This window comes from Phlebotomus papatasi, chromosome 1 (assembly GCF_024763615.1).
Source record: "Phlebotomus papatasi isolate M1 chromosome 1, Ppap_2.1, whole genome shotgun sequence".
NCBI lineage: Eukaryota > Metazoa > Arthropoda > Insecta > Diptera > Psychodidae > Phlebotomus > Phlebotomus papatasi.
In genome coordinates this window covers 54,619,006-54,645,272 of record NC_077222.1, presented here as the reverse complement: position 1 = coordinate 54,645,272, position 26,267 = coordinate 54,619,006, and the positions used below count along the sequence as shown (strand labels likewise).

Here is a 26,267-nt window from a genome sequence, read left to right as displayed (position 1 = left end):
CTATATATTTTCTTCTTTTTATCGCCTTATACTAATAAATATTTTAACAGAATCTTAACAGTTTTTATTCAAAACGTTAAACAAAAATATTAAAAATTGATGCAACATTTTGAAAGTCGGACAAGAGGTTTCAAAAAGTCGGACAAAGTAAATAGTTGTAAAATTTATATAAAAAATACGTATATTATTTCTTTTCCCAAGTTTTCAAAATTAATTTACTGGTTTTTCTCAAGGGGTAACTCATTTCCATTCTTTCTGACAAGGGTTTCTGGTTTCTCGGGTTTCGCGATGCAGAAATTGGGTTTCTCGGGTTTCGCGATGCAATTTTTGGGTTTCTCGGGTTTCGCGAAGCGTTTCTCGGACAATTGACGAGGGTTTCTCAATATGAGTTCCCTCTTGGTTTTTCTATCCTTCCGTTACGACGACACTTGAGGAAACCAAGTGCTAAGAATTATCCCTAAACATCCCTCTACGAAAAGGGTATGCAATTACATCATCTTTGTAGAGGATGAAGATTTCTAGGGTACTCCAATGCCCAATCCGCCAGGTCTTTTATCATTTGCTTTGAAATAATTATTAGGGGAGACTTGGGCAAAAAGTCACAAATGGAAAAATTTCAAAATTCAATATCACCCAAGGTAAAAAAGATAGCGGCTCAAATTTTTTTTTCTATAGGTAGCCTCCATAGACCTTCTTCAATGTCGTAAGTTTCTTAGAATTCGAACAAGGAATTTAGAAAATAAAAAATATCGAAATTTTTAGCCCTATTTTTGAAATATTTTCCTTGCAGAAGATAACAATTATTACCTACTTATTTTTTAAAATTGATGCACCGGTGAATATTTTCTAAATAATTTGGATTTTTTGAATACGAATCCGCTATCTATTTTAGAATTTCACAATAGTTCTTTTCTCTAGAAATCCTTTCATTAAAAATGGCCACTTGGGGTAAAAAGTAACAAAAGGTATAGAGCAAAAAGTAACAAAAAAGCGAAGCAATTTCCGATGTCTCATGGCGAAAAGAAACGTCATTATCATGTCTCGCCGCTTGTTGTTTGCATTGGTCAAACGATTTGCAGTCCTTTGTGTGTGTTTTTTTTCTAAAATAGCTTGAAAAGCGCTTTTCTCGTTTTCTCACTTTTCTCGCAGAAAAAAAACGGTGGTTTACAAAGGTGTAGATGAATAAATTTTCTATGAAAATATGTCCTCTAGGTATTTTTTCAAATTTACAGAAGCCTGTAATGAAGCGAATCAAAATATGATAATACCCAATGTCTGGTACTATTTGCCCCAGCATTTTTTGAGAATAGTCACAAAATTACCTTTTAGAAAGGAGAATGGTCAAAACTATATGGGCGCTGGTCCCGGAATCGCCACAAACGAGGGTAGGCGCATTTTGTAGGTACTGATATAAGATTGAAAAATTACCGGGACCCAGGATGATAAACGCTGGGAGTCCTTGTAAAAATGGCCATTATCCTTCCGAAATATCGCTGTTTTGACAACTAATTACGCTAGAACTGCTAAAGTGATCTTGATGAAATTCGGTATAGAGTCACTGTATGACTTACACTTTTTATTTATTCATACCACCCCCTCCCTCCACCCTCCGTTCCGGTAGCTCCCATACAAAATGAGAGCACATTGCTCTATACCTCCTTTATGAGAAAAGGTAGAAAGCTGAAATTGGGCATGGGAACAGAGCTTAAGGAAGACTTTTAAACCATGCATACTAACTTACCCCTCTATCCCCCTTTCTGGTAGCCCTCATATAAAATGAGAGCATTTCACCCTATAACTCCTTTCTAAGAAAAGATAGAAAGCTAAAATACGGCATGGAAACAAGGCTTAAAGAAGACTTTTTAACCATACAGACCAAACCCTTCGTCCATCACCCCTTCTGGTAGCCCCCATACAAAATAAGACTATTTTACCTTATAACTCCTTTCTAAGAGGAGGCAGAAAGCTGTAATTCGACTAGATATCTATAAATGCTTCTAAAATCTAGAAAATTATAGTTAACGTTATTAGTTATTAATTTTATTCGTTCTTTTACAAACCAAATACTTCTACCCAGAAAAGAGGTCAAAATGCTCTATGGGGTTACCAGAAGGGGTGATGGAGAAGGGAGTTAACATGCATGATTGAAAAGTCTTCCATAAGCTTTGTTCCCTTGTTGAAGTTCAGCTTTCTACCTCCTCTTAGAAAGGAGTTATAAGGTAAAGTGCCCCCATTTTGTATGATGGCTCTCAGAATGGGGGTAGAGGGAGGTGGTGGTACTAATAAATAAAAGTTTTAAAACAAACACTGACCCTATACCGAATTTCATCAAGATCACTTTAGCAGTTCTTGTGTAATTCGTTGTCAAAACAACGATTTATCGTAAGAATAAGGGCTTTTTATAAGCCTTTATCGTTCTGGGTCCCGGCATTTTTTTTAACCTTATCAGTATCTTCAAAATGCGCCTACTCTCATCTTTGTGTGAAGATGAACCAGCGTCTATATACTTTTGATCATTCTTCCTTCTAAGAAATAGTTTTTATGCTCTAGAACTGTTCCTCCATGGTTTAGAACATTGGTCCCAGAACAAAGGTTGTTACCTATACTAATGTATATCCAATGACATAGGTCCCGTTCGTGGCGATTCCGGGACCGGATTTGACCATTCTCCTTTGTTCGATAAACGTATTTCCAGGAAAATTACTTTCACAAAGTTGTAGAGCGGTAAATTTCCTAAAAAAATGTGCTAATTAGAAATTTTTGAAGCGTTCGAGTAGCTTGTAAAAAAAATAAAATATCCCTTTTGTGACTTCTTGCCCCAGTCTCCCCTACTTCTTTGTTGTTTTTTTCCTTTTGCCATATTAAAACTATTAGGAAACCACAAAACACCAAATAAAACAAGATTCCAAATTAGCCCATCTTACCCTAAAAAACAATTGCAAAATCAGGAAAAATTCAATCAAGACTGAAAAAATAATTTCTTATATGAAAGAATCGCTTCAGAAAAGTGTTTTGCAGAATTTAGCTAGACACTTACAAAAAATTTCTTAGATTTGGTTGTCTTTTTTTTATGTCCTAGACATATTTACGACTTAAGCCTAGATACGACTTAACGTAATTATAGTCAAAATAATGATTTGACTAAATTCCCATCAGTTTCCCACTAAGCCATTTCTCAGTTTAAGCCGAAAGACGGATTAGTTAAAAACTGATGGAAATGCAATCTGATCATTATTTTGATTATAGTTACGTTAAGCCATCTTTCGGCGTAAGTCGTAAGTGTTTCTAGGGCATTGCTTTATAAACATCCAAAAGCACAATTCTTTTTTAAATTCAAAACAGAAACTCATGAGAATCCCAAAAGCAATGAGAGTTAAAATTTTAAAATATGCATCAACATAACCAATTTAACAAAACAAGAAGTAAGTTCTCTTTATTACCAAATTGAAGAAACTGTAGTGAGTTTTCTAAATCATTCATATGTAATTAAAAATTAAATCCTATGCAATATTTTAGGTCTATGGCGTTCTCTGATTGGCTAGAGCTTAAAAGCACTCAAATTAGAGATTACGATTAATTGATTATATGACATAATTGCTATACTGCGATAAATCTTTAATTACACGTGGGTAATGTTTAATGTGGAGCAATTTAAATAAATCAAATATTAAATTATTTAATGCTGATTTAAGTGATTTGTTTTATAAACCGATTTTTAAATTGGCCAAAAGAAGTAATAAAACGACTAAATGATTTATGTCTTGTAATAAAATTCAAGTATTTTAACATCACTGAAGTATTAATTCTCTCCCCGGAAAAAGAATTACAATACCATCTCTTTGCTTCAATTGCATTTATCATTTCGAAAGAAAAAAAAATTCAACATCTGTGAATTTCCTGACAGACAATCACAAAAGTAAAATTAAGGTGTAAATACGTGATCTACTCATTAATCACTGACACTATCTCCCCCTGTGCGAAGGTGGGAATAGACAGAGATATTTGTTGGATAATTTATGCACTATACCAATATACCTATTTTTGAACAATTAATAATGATACCTGTACAGATGCCGACGCAATTTGCCCACTGTGATCAAAGTCGAGACTGAGAATCTGTGTAAATCTCGTTGCATTTGAATTCATGCAGGTCTTAGCATTGCCAAATGCCTCTAAAATTGTATTTATTGCATTCACCTTTTCAGCAGTCAATAATTTGTTCACAGAACCTACAAGGGAATTTAGTGGTGAAGACAAGGAGAGAAAGAAAAAAAAAGAGAAGAAAGTCATTGTTAGTTTGTGGGCACTAAAAATCACGACTTTAGCATTCGATCTCATCCATGGCGTCTTCTTCTTGTCTCCTCAAATTCATCGATCACACAACTCGATAATTTTCAAATTTCCTCCTACATCGAGTCTTTTTTTCTTGTTTTTTCTTTTTTTTTTTTGCATAAAAGACAAGAAAAAAGGCCACTTTTTATCAAAACTTTATCAATATTTACCTGCAGCCAGAGCCAAATAGTACAGTGCGTGTTTAAAGCTTGTAGTTTTCCCGGAACCGGAACGTCCCATAAATATTAAACTTTGGTCACGTCTCGTCTCAAGCATTGTCCTGTAGGCGGTTTGTGCCAGTGAATAGACATGCGGAGGCATATCCTCAGTCTTGCATCCGCGAAACATTGACACCACCTATTAGGCAACATAATAATAAATAAACATTTATTAAATATTTATTAATAATAAATTTTCTTCAATAAAATAAATATACAATATATCTTGCACCATAACTCTTTTACATTTTTTTTGTCACATTGAAAAAAATAATAATACAGTATCAGAGTTAATAATATCAAACACGTTCCAACTTTTTAAAATATACTATCCTATGCAAATCTGACTATTTTCTATACAATCGTGAATCCGTCACATATCATAAAGTATACAAGTTAAAGATGGTGATTGTCGAAAGATGTGTCTTTTCTTATAATGATATTGAGATGTATAATAAAATAAAATGCAAATGCCCAGAAATCACCTTGTGTGTATAATATACTATAAAGTAACAATTTGCAATTAAGTATATTTTGCATTCCAACTCATATTACCTCTTGGGCGCAAATTCAAATGCATTCTCACACATAATATCAACATCGGACAATCAATAATATAAGGCATGGGAGAGAAACTAATAATATGACAATTATACATTATAGGAGATTCCAGTGATTCGATATCAAAAAACGAGCATGAAACATAATGCAATACACTTCTGCATAGTGTTAATAATGAGGCTTGTACACATTTTTATTTCTTATTTATTTATTTTTTTATTTTCTTCATCACACACTCCCGGCAATATTTGTGAGATCAATTTGCGAAAATTGCGATATTGAAAAGCATAGAGGTACTTATATTGTAATTGAAATGATTGCGAAATATGACACAACACTGATTTATCTCTGACTGACTTCAAGTACACTTCTTGTAAAAAAAATATCAAAAGAATTTTAAACGTTTAAAAAACTAATTGAAGAATTATGTTTATACACTATTCAAGCTAATATTCCCTACTGGCAAAAAATTTTCAATTTTTCTGTATTATTCAAATAATAGCTGTTCACCAAGAGCTACCTCAAAACTTTTAAATAAAACCTCACTGTGCAGCTCTCAAATACCAACAGTAGCTGCAAAATATTATTAAGAAAATCTTGTCGATTGTGTTTAATGTGAACGATAAAAATGTCAGCAATCAATTATAGCAAAATAACTCAGGTCCGGAACAAGGAAGTTCAAATTTCATGGAGCTCGACACCCATTCTCCAAATTACCCAAAACCACTTAATAATTTGATTTATTGTTTTTAACTTCAAACAAATGTCATTTAAAAGGGCTGTTAATAAAATTGAAATGTTATATGGAGAATAATATTTATAACTTTTTACTTTCATCAAGTTTATGGCGTAATAAATTAAGTAAGATAGAAAATGACAGCACTTACTACAGTGTGCATCAATATCACTCTCAATTTGCCCCTCTTTTAAATAAGTCTTTTTACTTTTTTGTTGTAAATTGAGTCCCATCAATGAAAGTGATAGGACTTACACTTTTGACCATCTGGGCTATGCATGATCGTAAGATCTAAGATTTAGCCATGTGCTTAACATCTCTATTTTTTGTTAGGCTAGATTCGCTAGATTAATGGGGAGATTTTCACTTAGGATTGGATATAAAGGGTAAGTTATCTATTAAACAAACTTTGAAAAATTACTCAAATTCTTTCTAATTTAGAATTTTCAAGATCTTCTGAAACTGGGCTAAACCTTCAGTCTAAAGAAAGCCCATATTATAGGGTCGGTCTTTAGATTGAAAGTTTAGCTCTTTTCCCGGAGATACTGAATTCCTAACCCACAAGCAATTGAGATTTTTCAAAACTGATTAATCAATTACACACACAAAGTACCACAAGAAATAACATAACTCTCGGAGTAAAAAGTTCTAAAACAACTTAGTATAAATACGAAATGAAGCCGTTGATACTTTTTTCTATTCGTTACCTCCTAAAGGGTCGTATTTTGGTAAAATTTTATAAATCTTAAGTTTCGAGCTTTTTTACGTTACGTGGGACATGCCCATCACTTTCCACGCCCCTCCCATTCGTCTCCATAAACCATGTTTTTGGGACTTCTCGATAACGCGTCGCGTGTCTTTGTTTTTTTCAGATTTTTGGATGTTTTAGAAATTACCAAAACGGACATTTTGTCTATATAAACGAAAATACCGTTGATTAATTTTTAATAATGGTTTTTCAAGGTCAAAGCTTAAAAAGTCTATAGAGAGCGTATTTCTCAATTAAATGGTATCATATTTGAACTTATTGAAAAGGTCTTGAAATTTCAGAAAGTTTGAATCGGTTTCAATCGATTATGAACGGGTAATGAACGGTGTAGCACGAATGCTAAAGACCTCGCACTGAAATATGCCGGAGTGCCCTTCATCGCCAGCTTCCTGGAGTAGAACCTCGATTGCCCATTCCCGGGGAACCACGGATTGAGTTTCCTCAGAGCTTCACGGTTTAAGGCCGACTGAGCAAGTCAATTTGTATACACCTTTGCGATAATTCATCAAACGCTCACCATTCTTTTCATGCGATAATTTATCGGCGATATAGTGTCCTCTGAAGTTAGCCGTTATAGCACCCCTCAGAGTCACCACCCCAACTGAACAGTGATTGGTACCGTTGGTTTAGAAGAGCCTTCGTCAGAACGGGCTTTCCCTCTCCAACTCCTCTAAGCTCAACATTCCTACTACTACGAGTTAAGAATCATGAAGTAATTTTTGCTTGAAAATCAATTGTATTACTCATCAACTATTTTAGGTGATCTTTTAAGTCATTTATGAATCGGTTCAAATCGGTGATTAACGGGTAAACTGTAAATGATGCGAAAGTACTCTTGAGGTATAGTGTCGAAGTCACAAGTTTGAGTATTTCGCAAAGCCTGAAATGTTTTGCCACGCCTTATATTCTAAAATTCATGCATTAGATTTTCTGGAATAATTTTTATTCGCTGATTGCGAATCTGTTGTCCAGTTTTGGATTTTTAGAGTTTTCTTCATCTGTTCGCTTTTGTGCCTTTTCTAAATTAGTCAAGAAGCTTTTCTTTCTAAAAACTGCTTTTGAAAATGATTTGAAAAGCATTTCTCTTTGAAAGCAGAGAAAAATAGTCTGACAGAAAATTCTAATGGCATAAATGCCCTATCAAAAAATATCAATTCGATATTTCTTGCATTTCTGAGAATTTGTAATAAAGCAAATTAAATTGTTACAAACTGTCCTATTGCTGACTATAGAAGTTTAAGAACTTCTACAATATAAAATTTCAGAGAAAATAGATAAAAAAAACACATTTCCCTTTAAGATAGATGAAAATGATGTTTAGCAAAGTCAGCTCAATAAATTAGATTGTGCTGATTACAAATATCCCAGATCTTCTAAAAGCTCGTGAAAATACCCATTTTGTCACATTTTTACTTAAGTTTTCTTACTGTCGTGCTATCAAAAGCTTAATCGTTTTCACTTATTTCACCTGATTTACAATGCTACAATGTTCATGAAGTTTATTAACCTATAGGGTAACCATACCAAATTTTGGCATAGTTGTATGCAAACTCCAAAGCTTTAAGTTTGAAATGTAGGTAATATTTTTAATACAAATTGATTTTTTTTGTTAATTTTATTTTAAGGAGTGTTGCTGGTAACCCTGTAGATAGTTTATCGTTTTTATTTTTTTCTAAAATCATTCTTAATGCATTTTAAAATGAATAGAAATATCGATATATCTTTGGGTAATATTTCGGCCACATTGATTTTCAGAGTTCTTTGCTCTTCCGGAATTCTTCCAAAGTCTTTTTCACGTCATTTCGTTTGTCGAAGTGACTTTTTTTTTGTTTTTTGCATTGTATTATCTGTAAAATATGCAAAAACTAAAAACTCGTGGAAATTTGAGGTACAAAAGAAGTGGCTGGAATTGCAAAATGACCGAAATCTGGTACAGTTACCCTAACTCTCTTACTTATTACCCGACTGATTTAAAAATTTTCTTAATTTTGTGTATCAATGAGCGTTTTGCCCTAGACACACTTAAGACTTAAACCGAGAGACGATTTAGTGGAAAATTATGGAAATGTAGTTTGACCATTATTTCTAATATAATTACGCTAAGCCGTCTCTCGGCTAATCCTCAGGTCTGTCAAGGCCCTTAGGATGCAAAGTATTAAATTCACTACTTGTAGCTCTGTACTATAAAATTAATCTTACTTTTCTTTAATAAAACTATTATGCAATTAGACAGTTTTTTTATTACGATGTGTCATAGGCTGTGAAAATAAATCTTAAGCTCTATTTACATTTAATTAAATAATTAATCCCACAAAATGTTTCAATTTCAAACAAATCGTGTTTTCTGATTGGCTAAAGCTTTGAATGCTTTCAAACTCTAGCCAATCAGAGACCGCGTTGTGACTGAGATATTTTCTGGAAATTACATATTTCTTTGGATATGAATAGTGCTTTATTCTATTTTCTCTTTATATTTTTTTTTTCAAATAAATGACTTATGACAATAACTTTGCGGGTAAATGTCATAGAAATATCGAAAGTACTCCCTTTGATCTACTAAGTTTTGCAATTTTTTAATTAAATACCTTTATAAACATTTTACTTATGCGTTTCACATATAAGCGACAAAATAGAAAAATACCCACATATTTTTATGTCTTTTAAATTACACAGATTTGTATAACAATATGATTTCTTTTTTTTGCTGTATTAACAACAACTCTTTTGCTTTGCTTTTAGAAACTTCTACGGAAAAAATGAAATTACTGAGAAAATGACAAAACAATTAGATATGTGATTCATATCTTGCAAATATAAATATAGTCGTTTGGCTGCAATAAACCAGGAATTGTACTTGAAGTGGAATTATAAATACCATGAGGACTGTATAATATGCAAAAGTTAGGCAGAGGTGTGTCTAATATGTGCACAAATTATCTTATTGATTGGCCATACGGTGGGAAAATTAAAGAGTTTCTCATTGTACATAGTCACCAACTACAACAACTATCGCGATGATGTTATTGCAATAAATTGGAAAATTTGTATTCATACAAGAGTATATAATATATGTATTAATATTTTAACAAAACTTCCCTTTCAACTTCACCGATCACCAAAAGAGATTCGTGCGTGTTTATTTTATTATAATGTACCAGTACTGAGCAATTTGAAAATGCCAAAAGAAGACAATTATTTAATCATAATTTTTCATCCAATGCAGAAAAGTGAAAAATTGCCCGGAGACACTTGCCAATAATAATTTCATAATAAATTGCACCATTTTCCTTCTATCGATCTTCTATCTATAATATACATTTGAGCGGTGTTCCCACAATTGGAGTGGGGTGAAAACCTCATAAATTTTATTCACAATATATATTTGTTATTGATAGATTGCTCTTTTTCTACTGTCCATCTAACTCAACATGGACTTCTTGTGGTTTATAACTTCAAATACGGACAATTTATAGAATTAACCAAATATAGTGCTGAAAGAATTTACAAGAAAAAAAAATGAGACTTCAATACATACCTTTTCAGAGTAGAGAGACAATGGAGCCATGGGATTGACCACCATCAAAGTGGGTCCCGCTTTGGTGTGAATGAGGTTGCTGGCATATCTCTGGCGTAGACAATGCAACACAGACGCCTCATTGAGATGCTTCAGCTGACAAATATCCTCCACAAGATCCAGCTTCGATGGATTTGCCTTCTCAATGTCATCCTCGTCCACATGCAATTGCTCACCACTGTGCTGCAGTTCAATGAGAACCTTCCCATTGCTCTCTCCCGGATTCTTCTGTAAGAATCTCGTGGCAGCACAAAAACCACCACGATGGACAAGCCATACACTTTCACCATTTGTTGTTGTCCATGGACCATCGTCACCCTCAATTTTGGTCTAAAATGTACAGTGAAAAAAAGAACACCAATAAGATAATGAGTTAAAGTGCAAAAGAAATTAAAAAATAACTCAATAATTGTATCATTTAGAGAGAGTATAGGGGAGACCGGGGAGTTTGGGACACTTTTTCATGTTTTGACTTTAAGGCAGTATTCCAAAAAATCACGATAATATATTACAATTTTATGCGGTCTAGGATACTTATGGGTATTGACTATATAAAAAGTATGCAATAGAACTTGGAAAACAACTGAATTTTCTTGGAGAAGGTAAAACATTTAACTTGACACTTTGTCCCAAACCTCCCCGATTTGGGGCAGTGTGGGACACAAAAGGGGATGTTTGGGACGCATTTTTTCTCGAATAATTTGCATTATTGGAGCATATTAATTAATTTTAAATGCTATATTAAAAATATTTCTAACAGAAATAGATATATTTAATCTTTTATTTCATACTAAAAAATCAATATCAATCTTATTTGTACAGTAGAGTCATTTTTTTTCGATCAGTTATTTAATGTATTTTCTTCTTATTTACCATCCTAGCTTTCTTTACTTTTTCATTCTTAATAATTCAAATTCCTCAGGCGAGTAGATTCTCTAGGACACTCTTAGTTTTGAAATCATTGACGGATTCCTGTTTGATTTTACGACAACAGCGTGGTAGTTGTTTTTCCTTATTTCTCTGAATAAGCTCTCACCTTGCCTTTTGTAGAAAACTTGTGAGATTTGTAGAGGATATTGCTCGAGAAATTTTCCAGAAAATAATTTTTAACGGGATTGGGCAAAGGCGAATATCCTCAGGAGAAGAATTTATTAGTTCCCAAGACATTGATGGTTTAATTGTCTCTGTAGTTGGAGACAACTGCTCAACTGGTAAACTTTGCACAAGAGGGAGATTTTCAGTAGAAACTGGGCATTACACTTCATTTTGACAATAAACAATTGCACACCACCGAGAATCTTGTCGAAAATCAACGTCCCATTCAACCCCTTTCAGGTGTCCCTAACATCCCCGCGGGTAGTTTTACTATTTAAAACCTTTAAGTAAAAAATAAGAGCGTATAATCTCTGAAGCTTTTATGAAAATATGTTCCCAGATTATACTGCTAGCTAATGAGATAAAAAAAGTTTTGATTATATGTCGCTGATATAAAATACAAAGAGCAAAACAGAGAAATCAAAAAATACAATTTTTATCAATTTTTAAGAAAGTGTTCATAGAATTAAAACAATAAAACTGATGATATCCATTCTTTTAGTCAAGATACATCTTAATATTGCCTACGATTGAGTAGTGGTCGAATCCCGTTTATTTAAAAAAAAATAATGAAAAAATCGCCTTGTCCCATACTACCCATGTCCCAAACCTCCCCGGTCTCCCCTACACCTTATTTCACAATCACACCATTAACTTCTCTTCGCCTTAATTCAATAATATACCCATATATTTCGGTATTTCATTGATAAACCGTATATACTGCCTCCCAAGATAAAGATCACATTCAGCCCCCTTTACTCATAAAACCATATGCTTAAGTATTAAAAGAAAAAATAAAAAAAAAAAGATTTCACATAATATTAAAGAGCCCATCATTTTCTCAAAGTACACACAAGAATAAAGCAAGTCACCCAGATGGTCAATAAATGAGTCAAATTTCGCAAGGGAGTGAACAGTTCAATCACGAAAAAATATTCACATATGACAGCTTTATAGCACTTTAATAGGCAATTTAATAAAACTCCATTGAATGCACTTTTATATTAATGTTAGGAAATTAGCAAAATTGACACATGCTAAATTGTACTCAATCTGTTTTTTTTTGTGTTCTCTTTCACCTCCATCACTTACTTCTCTCTTCGATAATTTCAATAATTTTCTTGTTTCTTTTTCTTTTAAGTCTTTTTTTTTGCGAAGGCCCAAAATACGAAAAGGCCAAATGTAAAAATTTATGTTATTTACACACCATAATTGATGTGTAATACTTTGATGCATTGTTTGACTGATTCTCAGACTAACAAAAAAAAAGTTATTGAGCTTTTGTCACACATAGCACAAAAAAAGCATTAAAAGAAAAGAAATGGCTTTTCACCTTGTAAAATTCCACTTAATAATTCCAATAATAAATATTGAAACTGAAAGTGAGAAGTCAAATGTTAAATACTAAAAATTCCTCAAATATTACATTTCGACTTGTAGATCAATTTAATTTCAGTTTTTTTTTCTTATTTCATTTCCATAGACTTTTGAACTAACAAAAACACACACACAGACTAAAATGTTTTGCAATAAAATGAAAAGAAAAGAAAACTAATTAATATAGACAATAAATCACGAAATAAGTCTTTGAGTGAAAATCTATGGAAATGCACTCTGCAATCTCTTTGATTTTATTTTTGCTTTTTGCGAGAGACTTTGAAGCGATCGCATTTAAAAATAGATTTCTGAAATGAGCCATAAAATTATGGAGAAACACATCAAAATCTGATGAAATATGGAGGAACATAATTTAATAAAATCCCCCATCATCATTTGAATTAATTTTTCACTTCATGTGCAATATCTCTATATTATGTATTTTTAATTATAAATTTAGAACATGTGCTTCTCCATTGGGTGATCGAGAAAAAAAGGTGAACACAAAAAAAATATACAAAAAGAATTGAGGCATGAAATTTAATGGAGGCCTCATTAAAACTTCATTTGAGCTTGCATAATTTTATAAACAAACACCCGTAAATGTGCGAGATTGTGTCTCTTAAGGAAAGTTATGATGAGCATTCACTGTGACGATTTATATAGTTCATTACCTGTTAAATCAAGTAAAATTAATTGAATTTTAGCGCAGATATTGTAAATTTCCTCATTACTTTTAGATAACTATAAACATTATCTGATAGAAATATATAGAGATGGTAAAATTTCAGAAATTTCACAGCAGTACCCACACCCACCTACTTTAGGCGAAAATTCATGAAATTTCTTGAAATTTACCAACTCTAGAAATATCAGCTGTCAAATACATACTTTTTAATTTACACCGCCCATTATCTTTATTCGAATCGGAGTTATTAGTTTTGTTTTGAAATATACACGGTAAAAACTTTTGGACACTGACCAAAATATTAGAACAAGTTTTCCTTGGAACAAATTATTGTTGGAATCAATTTGTACCTAGAGAAGATATTTGTTTGTTCCAAAAAGTTTTCTTTACAGTTTTGTTACGAAATATAGTTACAATTTTGTTAGAATTTTCTTTTGGAACCGTTTTGATACGGTGGAATGTCTACAAATTTGAGTTGATTTCATTTTATACAAATTTGTTCCTAAAAGTTGGAATAGAATTTGTTGCACTCGGTTGTTTTGTTCCCTCTGTCAGGAACAAATTGGTACATTTTTTTTATAACAATATTCCTACATCTGTAACATATTTGTTCCAAAAATTTTCGGAGTCCGTAGATGAGGTAATTTTTGGAACGAAATTGTTACTCATATGGGGATTTTTTTGTTTCCATTGTCGGGAACAAATCCGTGTAAGTGATTTCGTCTTACAGTTAAGACCTATACTTCAGTCGAGATGGATTTCGGTGGCGAAAGTTCATAAGGAACATCAAATAAAAATCAACTTGAGAGTGTTTTATAAAGACGAGTGCATGACGAAATCATATGCGAGTGCTGGCAGCAGAAGGGGAAGGGAATCCCGAATTAAAAAAGTGAAACCATATAGCACGAAAATTTTCATAGATTTGGCGTCCTCCTCGCTTCGGTGACGGGTGTCTGAGTGTGAGAGAAGGGATACGATTTTATACTAGACGAGCTATTTTTTGAACAAATTCGTTACTAATATTGAGTATATTTTTGTTTCTCACATAAAATACAAATTTATTCCAAAAATTTTCGGTGTCCATGGACGATCTACTTTTTGGTACAAATTCGTTATTGATTATCTTTTTGAGTTTCGTAAAATGAACAAGATTGTGCCAAAAATTATGGTGTCCGTGGACGAGCTAATTTTTGGAAAAAATATGTGCCGAAATTTTTTACAGTGTAGATTATATAAAGAAAATGAATTAATCTCTGAAGTTTTTGGTTTAATAAATGAATTAGAGAAACAAAAGAATTCTCTAATTTAATTTAATTTAAAAATTTAATTTAATTTAATTTAATTTAATTTTTATTTAAAATTGTTATTGTAATCCTACAAAATTTTTTTTTAAAAATCTTATTTATTTTCGAGACGTTGAACAAATTCAAAAAGTGGTAGGATTACTAAACATCCTAGAGCGATATCTCTAACCGTTTGGTCACATAGACAAACTGTCATAAGACCAAATAAAAACAATGTGCAGGTGAGGATGATTCCGAAAGTGCTCCAATTTGTCAGCTAAATGTAATTCATTGAAAGTTCAGCTTCTTATTTACTGAATAAGAGAGCTTGCTTCACGAAATTAATTTTGATACTGTATCTTACTTATGAGTTCAAATTCCCCTCCAAAACTTTCCAGTCTTTTCACGTTTATCTGCGTACAACCGTTTTGGTGAAATAATATCACGCGTATAAATAAATAATTGAAATGAAAATTTAAATGAAAATAAAATTATCGTTTTATTAAGAAATAAATAATTTTGATCAGAAAAGCAGCAGTTTGGTTTATAAAAAATCAAAGTGATCAATCAAATATTAATTTGGTTTGACTTATTGCATTGTCTTTGGATCTAAATAGTCTCGTAAAGACTCAGTTTTCTGTATTATATCCTTTATGGCTCTGCGATCGGTTTTTATGAAGGCACATTTTTTTACCTCTTCGACCTCTTCCCTTACACGATATTACCGAATGCAAAATGAAGTGAATTGTTTCGGCTAACGAAGTGTCGAAATGCTAATTGTTATTTCTGGTTTTTCGTCCCACAGTCCATGCGGCCATCGTCATCTTAGCATCGATTCCAACCCCAGGACGAGAATTACGGATTTATTATATAGTAAGTAATTGCAAAATTTATAATAAATATAAGAAATCACTTCGAATTATTTTAAAAATGAATGGATAACTTCTTGATTTTCCATTTACTAGATAAGATAAGATAAGATTTTGCCAGGGGTCAGTTCTCCATTTCGGATATTCCGATGCATCCAGGCCACCAATTGGGCCCCTTATGCTTCCCCACTCCTATTCTATCTTATCCCCCGATACGGGTAGCCGCTCTATATCACAGCTCTGTGAGCAGCCAGTGCCGTTACTATGTCACAGCATCCCTTCTCGGTGTGTGTTTGGGATCAGTGACAGCGAATATTTGTATCGATTGAAGTACCACTTTCACATCGAAACTCGTTCTCGTACCAGCCTCTATTGTTTAGGCGGTTCACTTTTTTGTCAATATGCACCATTGACATTACTATTCATTCATTCACTGGACGAATTCAAAGCCGATATGGCATGAGAAATCTTTTTCTGCTGCTGCTCAGCTTTGAACCCCAGACCTCGCAGTCATAGAGCTACTACTCTATCCACTGACCCACTCGAGGCCCCATTTACTAAGAAATATCCACAATTTTTGAAATGAAAATTTTTGATTTTCGTTTCAATTACATACTTGCTTAAGTGCATTTATTGACATTTTTTAATAAAAATACTATTCAATATGCTATAGATGCTGCACACTTTTATTAATAATTTACACCGAAAAAAATGTGGATGGTAAAATTTACCATGCTCCATACAAAATTCTAATGGCCGGATAGTAAAAAAGTCACCCAGCAAACGCGATAATAAATTGGACTGTCAAAAATTGTAGAATCTATTGCATGGATAGTAAATTCTAATAGCCGGATGGTAAATTCTAATATCCCCGGATATTAGATTTTACTATCCGGATGGTAAATTTTACTGGCAGGATAGTAAATTTTACTATCCGGATATTAGAATGAAAAATGTCGGAAAAATTTATTTTTCCTTATTTTCATTGATTTTTGGCCATTGTTTGAGGGCTTGGGGCCCTTCCTGGATGACATTCTCTGTATTTCAAGCCATTTTGATGCGTGAAAATCTTTTTCCAACATTGGCGATTGCGCCGAGATTTGAACACGCGACCTTTGTAATGACAATCCAGCATCTTCCAGCTGCGCCACGAATTGCTATAATGTATTCAAAGCATATCGGGAACCGTTGCATCGGCACCCACGATATTCCAAAATGACATTCTAACAGTAGGATGGCAAATTTTATTGGCTTGGATAGTAATTTCAATCCAAATTACTATCCTCCGTTAAAATTTACTGTCTTCCAGTTAAATTTTAACATCAAATATGCGGCCAGTAAAATTTACTTCCCGGATATTAGAATCTAAGAGAGGTCAATGTAAAATCTAAAGGAGGATAGTAGATTTTACCATCCGGCTGTTAGAATTTACTATCCATAGGATAGTAAATTTTAAAATGTCAAGATGGTAGGTTCTAAAGGAAAATTTCTATGGCGGATGGTATTTTCTACTATCTTTTGGGGCAGTAGAATTTAAAGACACGATTTGTAGAAAATACCATCCAAATTTTTCTCGGTGTAATTAATGATTATGTGGAGAGATTTAGCTCTTAATCTTAGAAAATCATTCTTTTTAGAATTGTTATTTCATTTGATCATCTTTTGTTGTATTTTACGGTTAACAATAGATTTAAACCGATTCATAAACCACCTTGAAAGCAATAGATAATCAACGTGTTAGACCACGATTCTTACCGCTTAACTTTTTTAAATTGGCAACAGTCTAAAGAACAAATAGCAAATATAAATTATGCTCTTTTACCAAATGCATGAAATAAACAAACATAAGGGAAAGTGCGGTACTTTCGGATAACTAAAGCTGCGAACTACTCAATCTTATATGTTACTTAATTAATCTGACCTGCAGAAATGTATTTCTTTTAATATCTAGTCTCATGACGTATAATTTTTGAAAAGAGCCATAGGTCAAATTCATTGATAAAACATAGAGGGAACTTAGTGTTCGAAGCTTGAATCGTTCGAAAGTACCGCATTTTTCTCTACTTTTATTAGGAAAAACACTGAAAGAAAGGCATGTTTTTTAACGAAGATTAGTGTGGTAATCGTGGTAATATCATTGACGATATATCTAGAACCGTTTAACCGTAACGTCTCAAATACATTGACATAAAGAATATGAGTTTCCGCTTTTTGTTAAAATATTACAATTCTATCTCCAAGTTTTAAATTTTACAAAATGAACTGAATTACACAATTGCAAAGTTTCTTTATTACGAATCTTCCTACATGCTTGTTAGTCTACGACTAAGAGTGGAAATAGAGTAATTTTGATATGCAAAAAAGCAATGACAATGAGATATTTTAGTGAAGTTCGTCAGAGTTCATACAATATTATTGTTTTTCCTGTCCAGACAATCTACCAAAGTGTGTCTCTCTATGCCAAATCAAACAACATGTGATCATCATAGAGACGGAAGTAGTGCTCTCGCTGGTTGGTCTGTATGTAAAATTAGATTCGTCAACACTTTCTGCAGAAGATTAACAACGCTATTCAATTAAAAGCGCAAACTGAGAAACAAATTAGTCGCTCTACCATATCTTTTACCACTTTAGTAGATAAAAACACACATATTTAGGTGAGTTTTTTTCTGCTTGAGAGACCACCGCACAAGACTGCGAGAAATTTGATCATTTTCCATCAACATAAAGTCTCTTCTGTATACTTCACTGTTACTTTTATCCATCACTTGTGGTGATATCAACATTTCAACAAACAATAACTTGAAGAAGACAAAATAAAAGAGAAATGGAATTTTGTCATAAATTTACTTCTCACTAAAGTTGGAGTAATATATATAGCGTAAAAATTAAAATAAATTAGTGAATATTGTTCAAAAATAGTTGAGACTTCGTGTTCATTTCCTCTTCCTCTTTCTCGCTCTCAATGGTATATAATTTCACACTGTCTCTTCTTCACAACCCATAATCTCTTTCCCTCTTCGGCATCGTTTGTGCGTGTTGATAAAAGTGAGTAAAAGCACTGCGATGCTCCCCACAAGTTAGAAACAAAAAAGCAACAACAACAACAACGACAAATTAAATGTGATTGAAACAACAAATGTTTCATTCCAGAAATCTCTTCTGGGCTCACACACAATTTAAATAGTTTTCATGCCATTTGCTTTATGCCTACAGAAATAGATCACTCTGCATATAAGTCCAAATATCTAACTTATGAACATTTCTCTTCTAAAAGATGCATTTGAAATATTTCCACAGAAATCTCTATAACATTCAAACAAAAGATTCATAGAATTATCTAAAAAGCTCAAGGGAAAAAAGTTATAGAAATAAAAAAAAAATATCGATAATATACCTGAGGAAAATATCACAATTGGTATTTTATATTATTACTCATATGTGATCGCGCGATCTCACATTTGAACTACATTTATTATCCATCGTGAATATGAGAGGATGTTAAAAATAATTAGATGCTATGAAAATTAAACGGTGAGTCGTTGTTATAAGGTGTTGAAACTAATTGTAGTGTAACACCTTCACGATCGTCATAAATTGCTACATATATATGTATAATCTCCCTCTTTTGTCATAGCACCTAGATATTTTTCCAGCTGGAGGAGCTTGTATACACAACATCCACATAAGAGATACACTAAATCACGAATTTAGGACAGAGAGAAGCATATCGCAAAATTTCCTTTGACGCTATTATTCCATCCAAGCATTGCAACATCTATTATTTTACCCCATTCTACACTTTTTATCCGCTAATTGATGCATAAATTGACAGACACGTGCAAAAGATCGGGTGTGGAGACCCCCATTTTCCATTGGTGAAAAAATTAACACAAATATCTATTACTTAATATATGTATACCCATTTATTTTAGTTCAAATCTCTCACTAACTGACAGGGTAATATATTTGCAAATCAAATTTCAGAAAATATGTCTCATTTTATCTATACACATTTCTTTTCTTGTTTACTTCTATTGTATCACAAATGTAACCATTATGAGATATTTGCACTACAATTATTCAAAAACCGCCACAATTCAATATTTGGCTATTTAAAAATTTAAATAGTACTTTTATTGGAACTTTGCTGAATGGGACATATTGACAAAAAAAAAGTTTACCAATTCACTTAGTCAATGTAAAGTTCAATAAAAGGTCACGTCAGCAACTATTAAAAGGTTGAGATAAAACGTAGCGACGTGATATCATAAGAATGTTGGTTAGATTAATGAAAGGACACATGTGCCAATATTTGTGGAGGAAAAAATATGACAACAATAGGATTTGGGGCTATAATTATCACAGTTGAGTCTAAGAAATTTTAGCATAATAGTGTCTTGGCATTATGATTTCTTTTTTTTTCAATGGTTATTCACCATTTTCTCATAAAATATTGTTCTCAAAATAATTTTAGAAATCATTAAACTATTATTTAATGGGATGACGAAGGGGAAAAGGCTGAATTGAATTTGTAATTTTCATTTTGTTTTTATAAATTTGTTGTTTTACAAACATTGAATCAATGAGATAAATAATAATCGACAATTTAATGTATTTAAATTTAATACATTAACCCTATTGCTACTTAACTGGGCATGGTATAAGTCACACACTGAGAAAAGATTGAGGAGCAGAACAGACGTAAGATAACCTATAGGTAGCAGTAAAAAAGTTCAGGATAATGAAAATCTTAAGGATGAAGTCAAATATTTAGGCTTAATTCTTCACAAGAAGCTTATTTGGAATAAAAATTTGGGTGAACAAATTGACAAGGGATTTTGCAGTTCTAGCCAGTGCAGATCAAATAGGAAAACTCCTGGGGTTTATCACCAAGAATGGTGTATTTTTTATATACCGTGATGATTAGGACTATTGTGAGGTATGGAACTATGATTTTGCGCCCTATGGTAAATTTGTAATGCGTCGAAGATACCCTAACCAGATTTCCGAGACATTTGTGCATCGCATTCACAGATGCTATAAGATCGAATACTAGAATTACCTCCTCTTCCACTAGTCATTGAAATGGAATCTGTAAAGGGGGCTTTAAAATTATGTGATCTCGATTTGTGAACACTAACAGAAAGTGTTGTAAGGCGGAAGCAGCCAAAATCCTGAACGCCAAAATCCCGCAAGCCAAAATCGCGAACGCCAAAATCCCGAGAGGGCCAAAATACCGAATGTTCAAAATCTTGAAAGGGATGAAATTATATGGAAGATGGGTCCCGGTCAAAATCCCGAAAGCCAAAATCCCGAACACCAAAATTCCTTTTCTAGAAATGCCTAGTGACTCTACATCTCTAGAGGCTAGAGTGTTGCGTTACGATCCCAAACTGTACTCTATTCGTAAATACAGAAAACTCATTTCCCTTTCATGCATTGTCATCAGTAGCAAGTGAAGATAACATTAAAATCTTCAATTACGAGTCAGTGCAAGAGGAGAGAGCTGAAGTAGATTTACTTCGACTGGATACAGGCAATTACTTTTATTTCTCTAATGGAAAGGTTCACAACAGTCTTCTTGGCACAAATCGTTGCTATTCTGATTGCAACGAATTTGTTAGTAAACGAAAATCCTACAGGTTTATTTATTTTATCTCTGATAGCAAAAAGGTACTTTCTGGGCCATATCAGGGTGTTATAACATCTAAAACTTTTAAGGAGATTAGGACTAATATTTGCAGATTAGCAGAGAATAACATTATTCTTCTGTGAAGTCCTAGCCAAAACGATATTATAGGTAACGAAATAGCTCATAAACTTGCAAAGATTGGTGCATACCAGGACTTCATAGGCCCTGAACTAGTCTTCGGAGTTGAAAAAGAAATTCGGTAAGATTACTTTCAATATATTACAGGAATAGATCATACAGAACTTTGAAATAAAGTAAAAGGCTATAATTTCGCGAAATCTGTAAGAGACTAATTAGATTTAAATAGACGTCAACTCCTTTTAAATCTAAACAGAGGTAACTTGAGGGTAATTATAGAAATTTACACATAAGGCTGGAGGATGTCTGCAATTCGGCCAGTTTTTAAAAGAATTGGAGTAAGGTTTATTGGGTAGACATAAGAGGCTCAAATAGAGCCTAGGTGTCTAGTCTACAGCCTGACCCAATCCTAATCTAAAAACAAGTTGAAGATCATTCATTCATTCATTTTCAACCGCTTATCCCTATTGGGGTCGCGGGGATCTTGGGATCTTGCTCATGAATATTTTGAGATCGAGTGCAAAGAAGTACAATCCATACACTCAAGAGTACATCTTTGTAATTTTTTTTATTTGCCTATTTGCCTATTTGCCTATTTTCAAAAAGATTAACCTCAAATTCACAACCCTTAAAAAACATATTAGTTATAGGGTTATCGCGTAGAAGGCAACATAATACCCAGCGCACAATAACTTTTGTTTGTAAATATGTTTTCAAAATTTCCTGTGAGAGTGAGCGAGATAACTAGATCTAGATCTCACTCACTCTCAGTGAAATTCCAAAAACATGTTTTCAAAACAAAAGTTATTGTGCGCTAGGCATAAGGCTTCTGCTCAATGCACAATAACTTTTGTTTTGTAAACATGTTTTTAACATTTCAATGTGAGTGAGTGAGATCTAGTCATCTCGCTCACTCTCACAGAAAATTTTGAAAACATATTTACAAACAAAAGTTATTGTGCGCTGGGCATTACTCATAATAAATAAAATAATTCTACACAATATATTGCTGTTTTATATATATATATATATATATATATATATATATATATGCGTTATATTGCTGTTTGTAAAAAAAGAAACACCCATGGAATAGTGTATGTATCAAATATTTAAATTTTATTAAATTACTTATCTGTCAAAGTGACTTACTGAATTATTAATAATTCCTCAGGAGGCAAATTTTATGCAATGCATCTAAAATTAATCACACTTCTTCATTTATAGACTTTGAAGAGGAAGAAATTTTTACGCAATAGTCATCATTAAAAACGGTAAAATATGCATAAGTTGCATCAAGACCACACTCAAAATTCATTCATATTTGAGTGATCAATCCGAATCACATTCAATATAGGATGAATGGTGTGTCTGCTTTTCTTCACCATCATCATCAGCATAATATTGTGATCATACAAAGTATATTAATTTATCAAGATTTATATTTTTCGTGGACAACCAAACATTCACGAAAACCATTATATGGCACAAGGAAAGTTTATAAATTCCCGCAGGCACAGTCTTATTCTTCATTTTTCCTGCTCTCTCTCTTCATCGAACATTTATTTATTTATTTTTTTTCTTATTTCCTATGATCACATGGTAGAACATCACCTTCATCTGGAATGATGTGAATTAACTATCTCTCTGCATGTGTCGCATATACATATTATTCAAATTCACATGAAAACACGGTTGTGTTTTTCTTTGTTTTCATCAAAAACTTATCTTATTTATAGTTATTAACAGTTCATAACAATTTTCCCGTTGAATTAATTAAACTATTTTATCTTAAAGAATTGCCCCGAAAAGAGATACTACACATTTTAATTTATGCAAATAACAGTCAATGAATAATAATATATTTCTTTCTTGATTGTCAATTTATAGTGATTTCTGATGAACTTTTATTTATAACCGTTTACCAAAGATATTAATCTTACTAATTTGTCTTTCTGTGTGAAAATTTCGCGAATATTTTCTTTCTTTTTTTTTGTTAAACACAAAACACCGCCTTGACGAATAACCTATTTTACCTCTTATAAAGATAGACTTTCTCAACAGGAGCAACAATTAAATCATTAAAACTGTTTCATCTCAGAACTATAGGAAAAAACACGTAGTAGTAACTAATAGCAAAAAATGTGAATCTTATTTGTGTAACAGACAAATTGCAGAATTATTGCAAATAAGAAGAAAAAAAACCCACGAGCACACCTTTTTCCTTCTCACAGTAAAAATTCACCATTAAAGCAGGTTGGGCCTTACACTAATTACACTCAAATAATTTCACAAAATGATTCATAATAGTTACTTATTTGTTCATCTAACAATCCGTTTGGCCACAGAGAAAGAAACCAAGAGGGAGTCTCTTCAAGGTCTCACGATGCTCAATCTCTTTTTTTTTGTCCTATGCATTATTCAATTAGTGACAAAATCACTATATTTTTTTATAAGATTTTTTTTTCCCTGACGATACTCGTGAACCGTAGAAAATCAATAATCAAGCATTAATTGTCTATTTCTATCCCATAAATTCTCCCACCCACACTCAAATGTTTTTATTTCTTCATCATTGAGTGCGTTTTAGATACGCGGATAGAAAACAAAAGACTCATGGTTTTTATCAAGTAGAGCCAATCTCACGTGTTGTCACACCATAAATTACAAATATACAATTATATTAGTTCTAATGCAACAACATGATCGTCTCTCACAAGATAATGAAAGAGAAAATTGTATTTAAACGATAGTCAATTTAATTGTAATGCATCACATATTTCTTCTTCTTTTTTTCTGTACTTGTACACCGTTCTTTTTTTCTTTTCCATCTCCCATAAAGTTTTTTTTTCCAGCATCCACTCTTTAATGAATATTTCTTTCAATTTTTGCAAATTACACAGAAGATTGAGAAAAAGCCATACCATGCATAAAAAAAGAACCATATAGAAAAATTTCCCTTCCATGTAACTAATATAATATAAATATATAGTGAGAGCAATATAAGTGAAGTAAGAGCGATTTAACTTTATCCATGATTATCAACATGATTTTCAGTTTACGGCACATTTCATAATTAAAAGTCATTAATGCATTATTGCTTCTAGATATACCATCGTATTTGCATAATTTACACGCAAACGCATCGAAAACGGATGATGAGACATTCCCATGTCTCTTGGGTTCTTTGTAGATCAATCGATACTACACGTGATCATTTTCAACATAAATGTGCATATTTTAATTAAATTTGTCGCTCAGCAACTTACACAGTGTGGATGATTGGAAAATTACCATTAATATACACTGTTGTATCTAGTATTTCAATAACTGTTTTCTTAGATATTATATAGATTACAAGTTACAAATGGTCACTTAATATATAAATTCTAAGATTTTGTCAGATTAGTTTGATACAAAATGTTCTGAGAATGCCTTTTTATGGATATTAACTTCTAGCATTTTCAACACTATTTATAAGACTACACTATTCTACGGAATCCGTGACCTAATTCAAATCAAATTTATTTCATTTATTTATTTATTCATTTTATTTTCCAGAAATTTCATTATCAAAATTAAAAACTTGTTCAAAATTTGATAATTTTATAGTGGGATCGTTGCATCATTAAGGCTATTTACATCGCCGCATAAATGAATTGTGTTTGAATTGTTCCAAAATCGGATTTCGGATCATTAAGTCTCAATCAAAGGCTGCAATCTAAACGGTTTCATTGAAGTCATTTAGATTGTCGCATTAGATTCAAACTGAATTGTCCGAAAATCCGATTTTGGAACAATTCAATCTCAATCCAATGCGGCGGTGTAAATGGCATCATTGAATCATTACCTTCAATTCTAAGATAAATCTTTAAGAATTAAATTTTCAAATGGGCCTATTAAGGCTGATTCCTATTCTCTGATATAGAATTTTAATTTTAAAATGACAAATTTCTTTAAGTTTTGCAGTTGAAATGTTATAAATTTCACAAAGGCTGTGTCCTTAATTAAAAGGCCAGAGGTGGTCTATATTTTTTAATTGATTAAATCGATAGATAAACTATTTGAGAATATACCATAAAAAATCAAAAACCGTTTCGAAATATTTCCGAAGATATAAAGATGAAAGCAAAGGAGAGTTTAAGCAGATATATAAGCGTTTGGGTGAACATCCAAAACTTTGAAGCACGTTTTCTCTCACTTCTCATTCGAATTACCGGGAAAGATTAAGAAAAAAAACTTTTTGGTCAAATTAAACGAATAAAAGCTCATTCTTTAACTAAACTAAACGAATTGTTGAAAACCTATTTTTCAATCTTTAACAAAGTCAAAATTTTGAACAAAGAAAGCATGTTTTGAAAAAAGAATACTCTGAGAAAAGTTCCGATTTTACAACGTTCTTTAGGGTTTTCCTAGTTTACCTAAAAAATACACTTATCGTAAGTACGGGTGACTCTAACACCCTCCTGTTCGTCGGCTTTTCTTTAATTCTAATGTTTAAGAACGGTTCTCACTGATCAGACATGGAAGATCACCAAAGACCATCTTTAAGTTCTAGCTAGAAGTAAAGAAAAGCTTACGAACAGGAGGGTGCCAGTCACCCGCACTTACGGTATATGACAATTGAAATTGTTATTAGATTGTATTTTTCAGATAAGAATTACGAACTGTATATTTCCTGCCAATTAGGGAATGCTTTGAGGAGGTGCTTCACTAAACTACCCACAATTCCTCAATTTTATAATTCTTTTCTGAAAAAAAATTATTTAAGCGCTTTAAATATGTATAAACATATACCACAAATTTCAAGAAGATTTGTTATTTCCTTATTTTCCACAAAAAAATGCTAAAAACAGCTTATTTGGCCTTATAATTAAGGACACGACCTTAAATACAGAAAATTCTGAAGCAAGAATGGAAAAGATGAAGCGTCATTGTAAATCTTTAATTTTCACGCTAAATATTTAACTTAAATCTTTAAGCTTTCTTTAT

The 26,267-nt window shown here is 32.4% G+C and overlaps 1 protein-coding gene across 3 annotated transcripts in view; it reads right to left on the bottom strand.

Annotated features, from left to right (window-relative positions):
• LOC129807024 (unconventional myosin-XVIIIa-like) overlaps nucleotides 1–26,267 on the bottom strand; it is a 134,938-nt gene that overhangs the window by 65,670 nt on the left and 43,001 nt on the right. For all 3 annotated transcript variants that reach the window (XM_055855982.1, XM_055855973.1, XM_055855991.1), the window contains 3 exons: nucleotides 10,152–10,520; nucleotides 4,503–4,689; nucleotides 4,063–4,229 (listed from right to left, as the gene is read on the bottom strand). In XM_055855982.1, coding sequence (XP_055711957.1) covers nucleotides 4,063–4,229; nucleotides 4,503–4,689; nucleotides 10,152–10,520 — 723 coding nt within the window. The remainder of the gene's footprint in view (nucleotides 1–4,062; nucleotides 4,230–4,502; nucleotides 4,690–10,151; nucleotides 10,521–26,267) is intronic.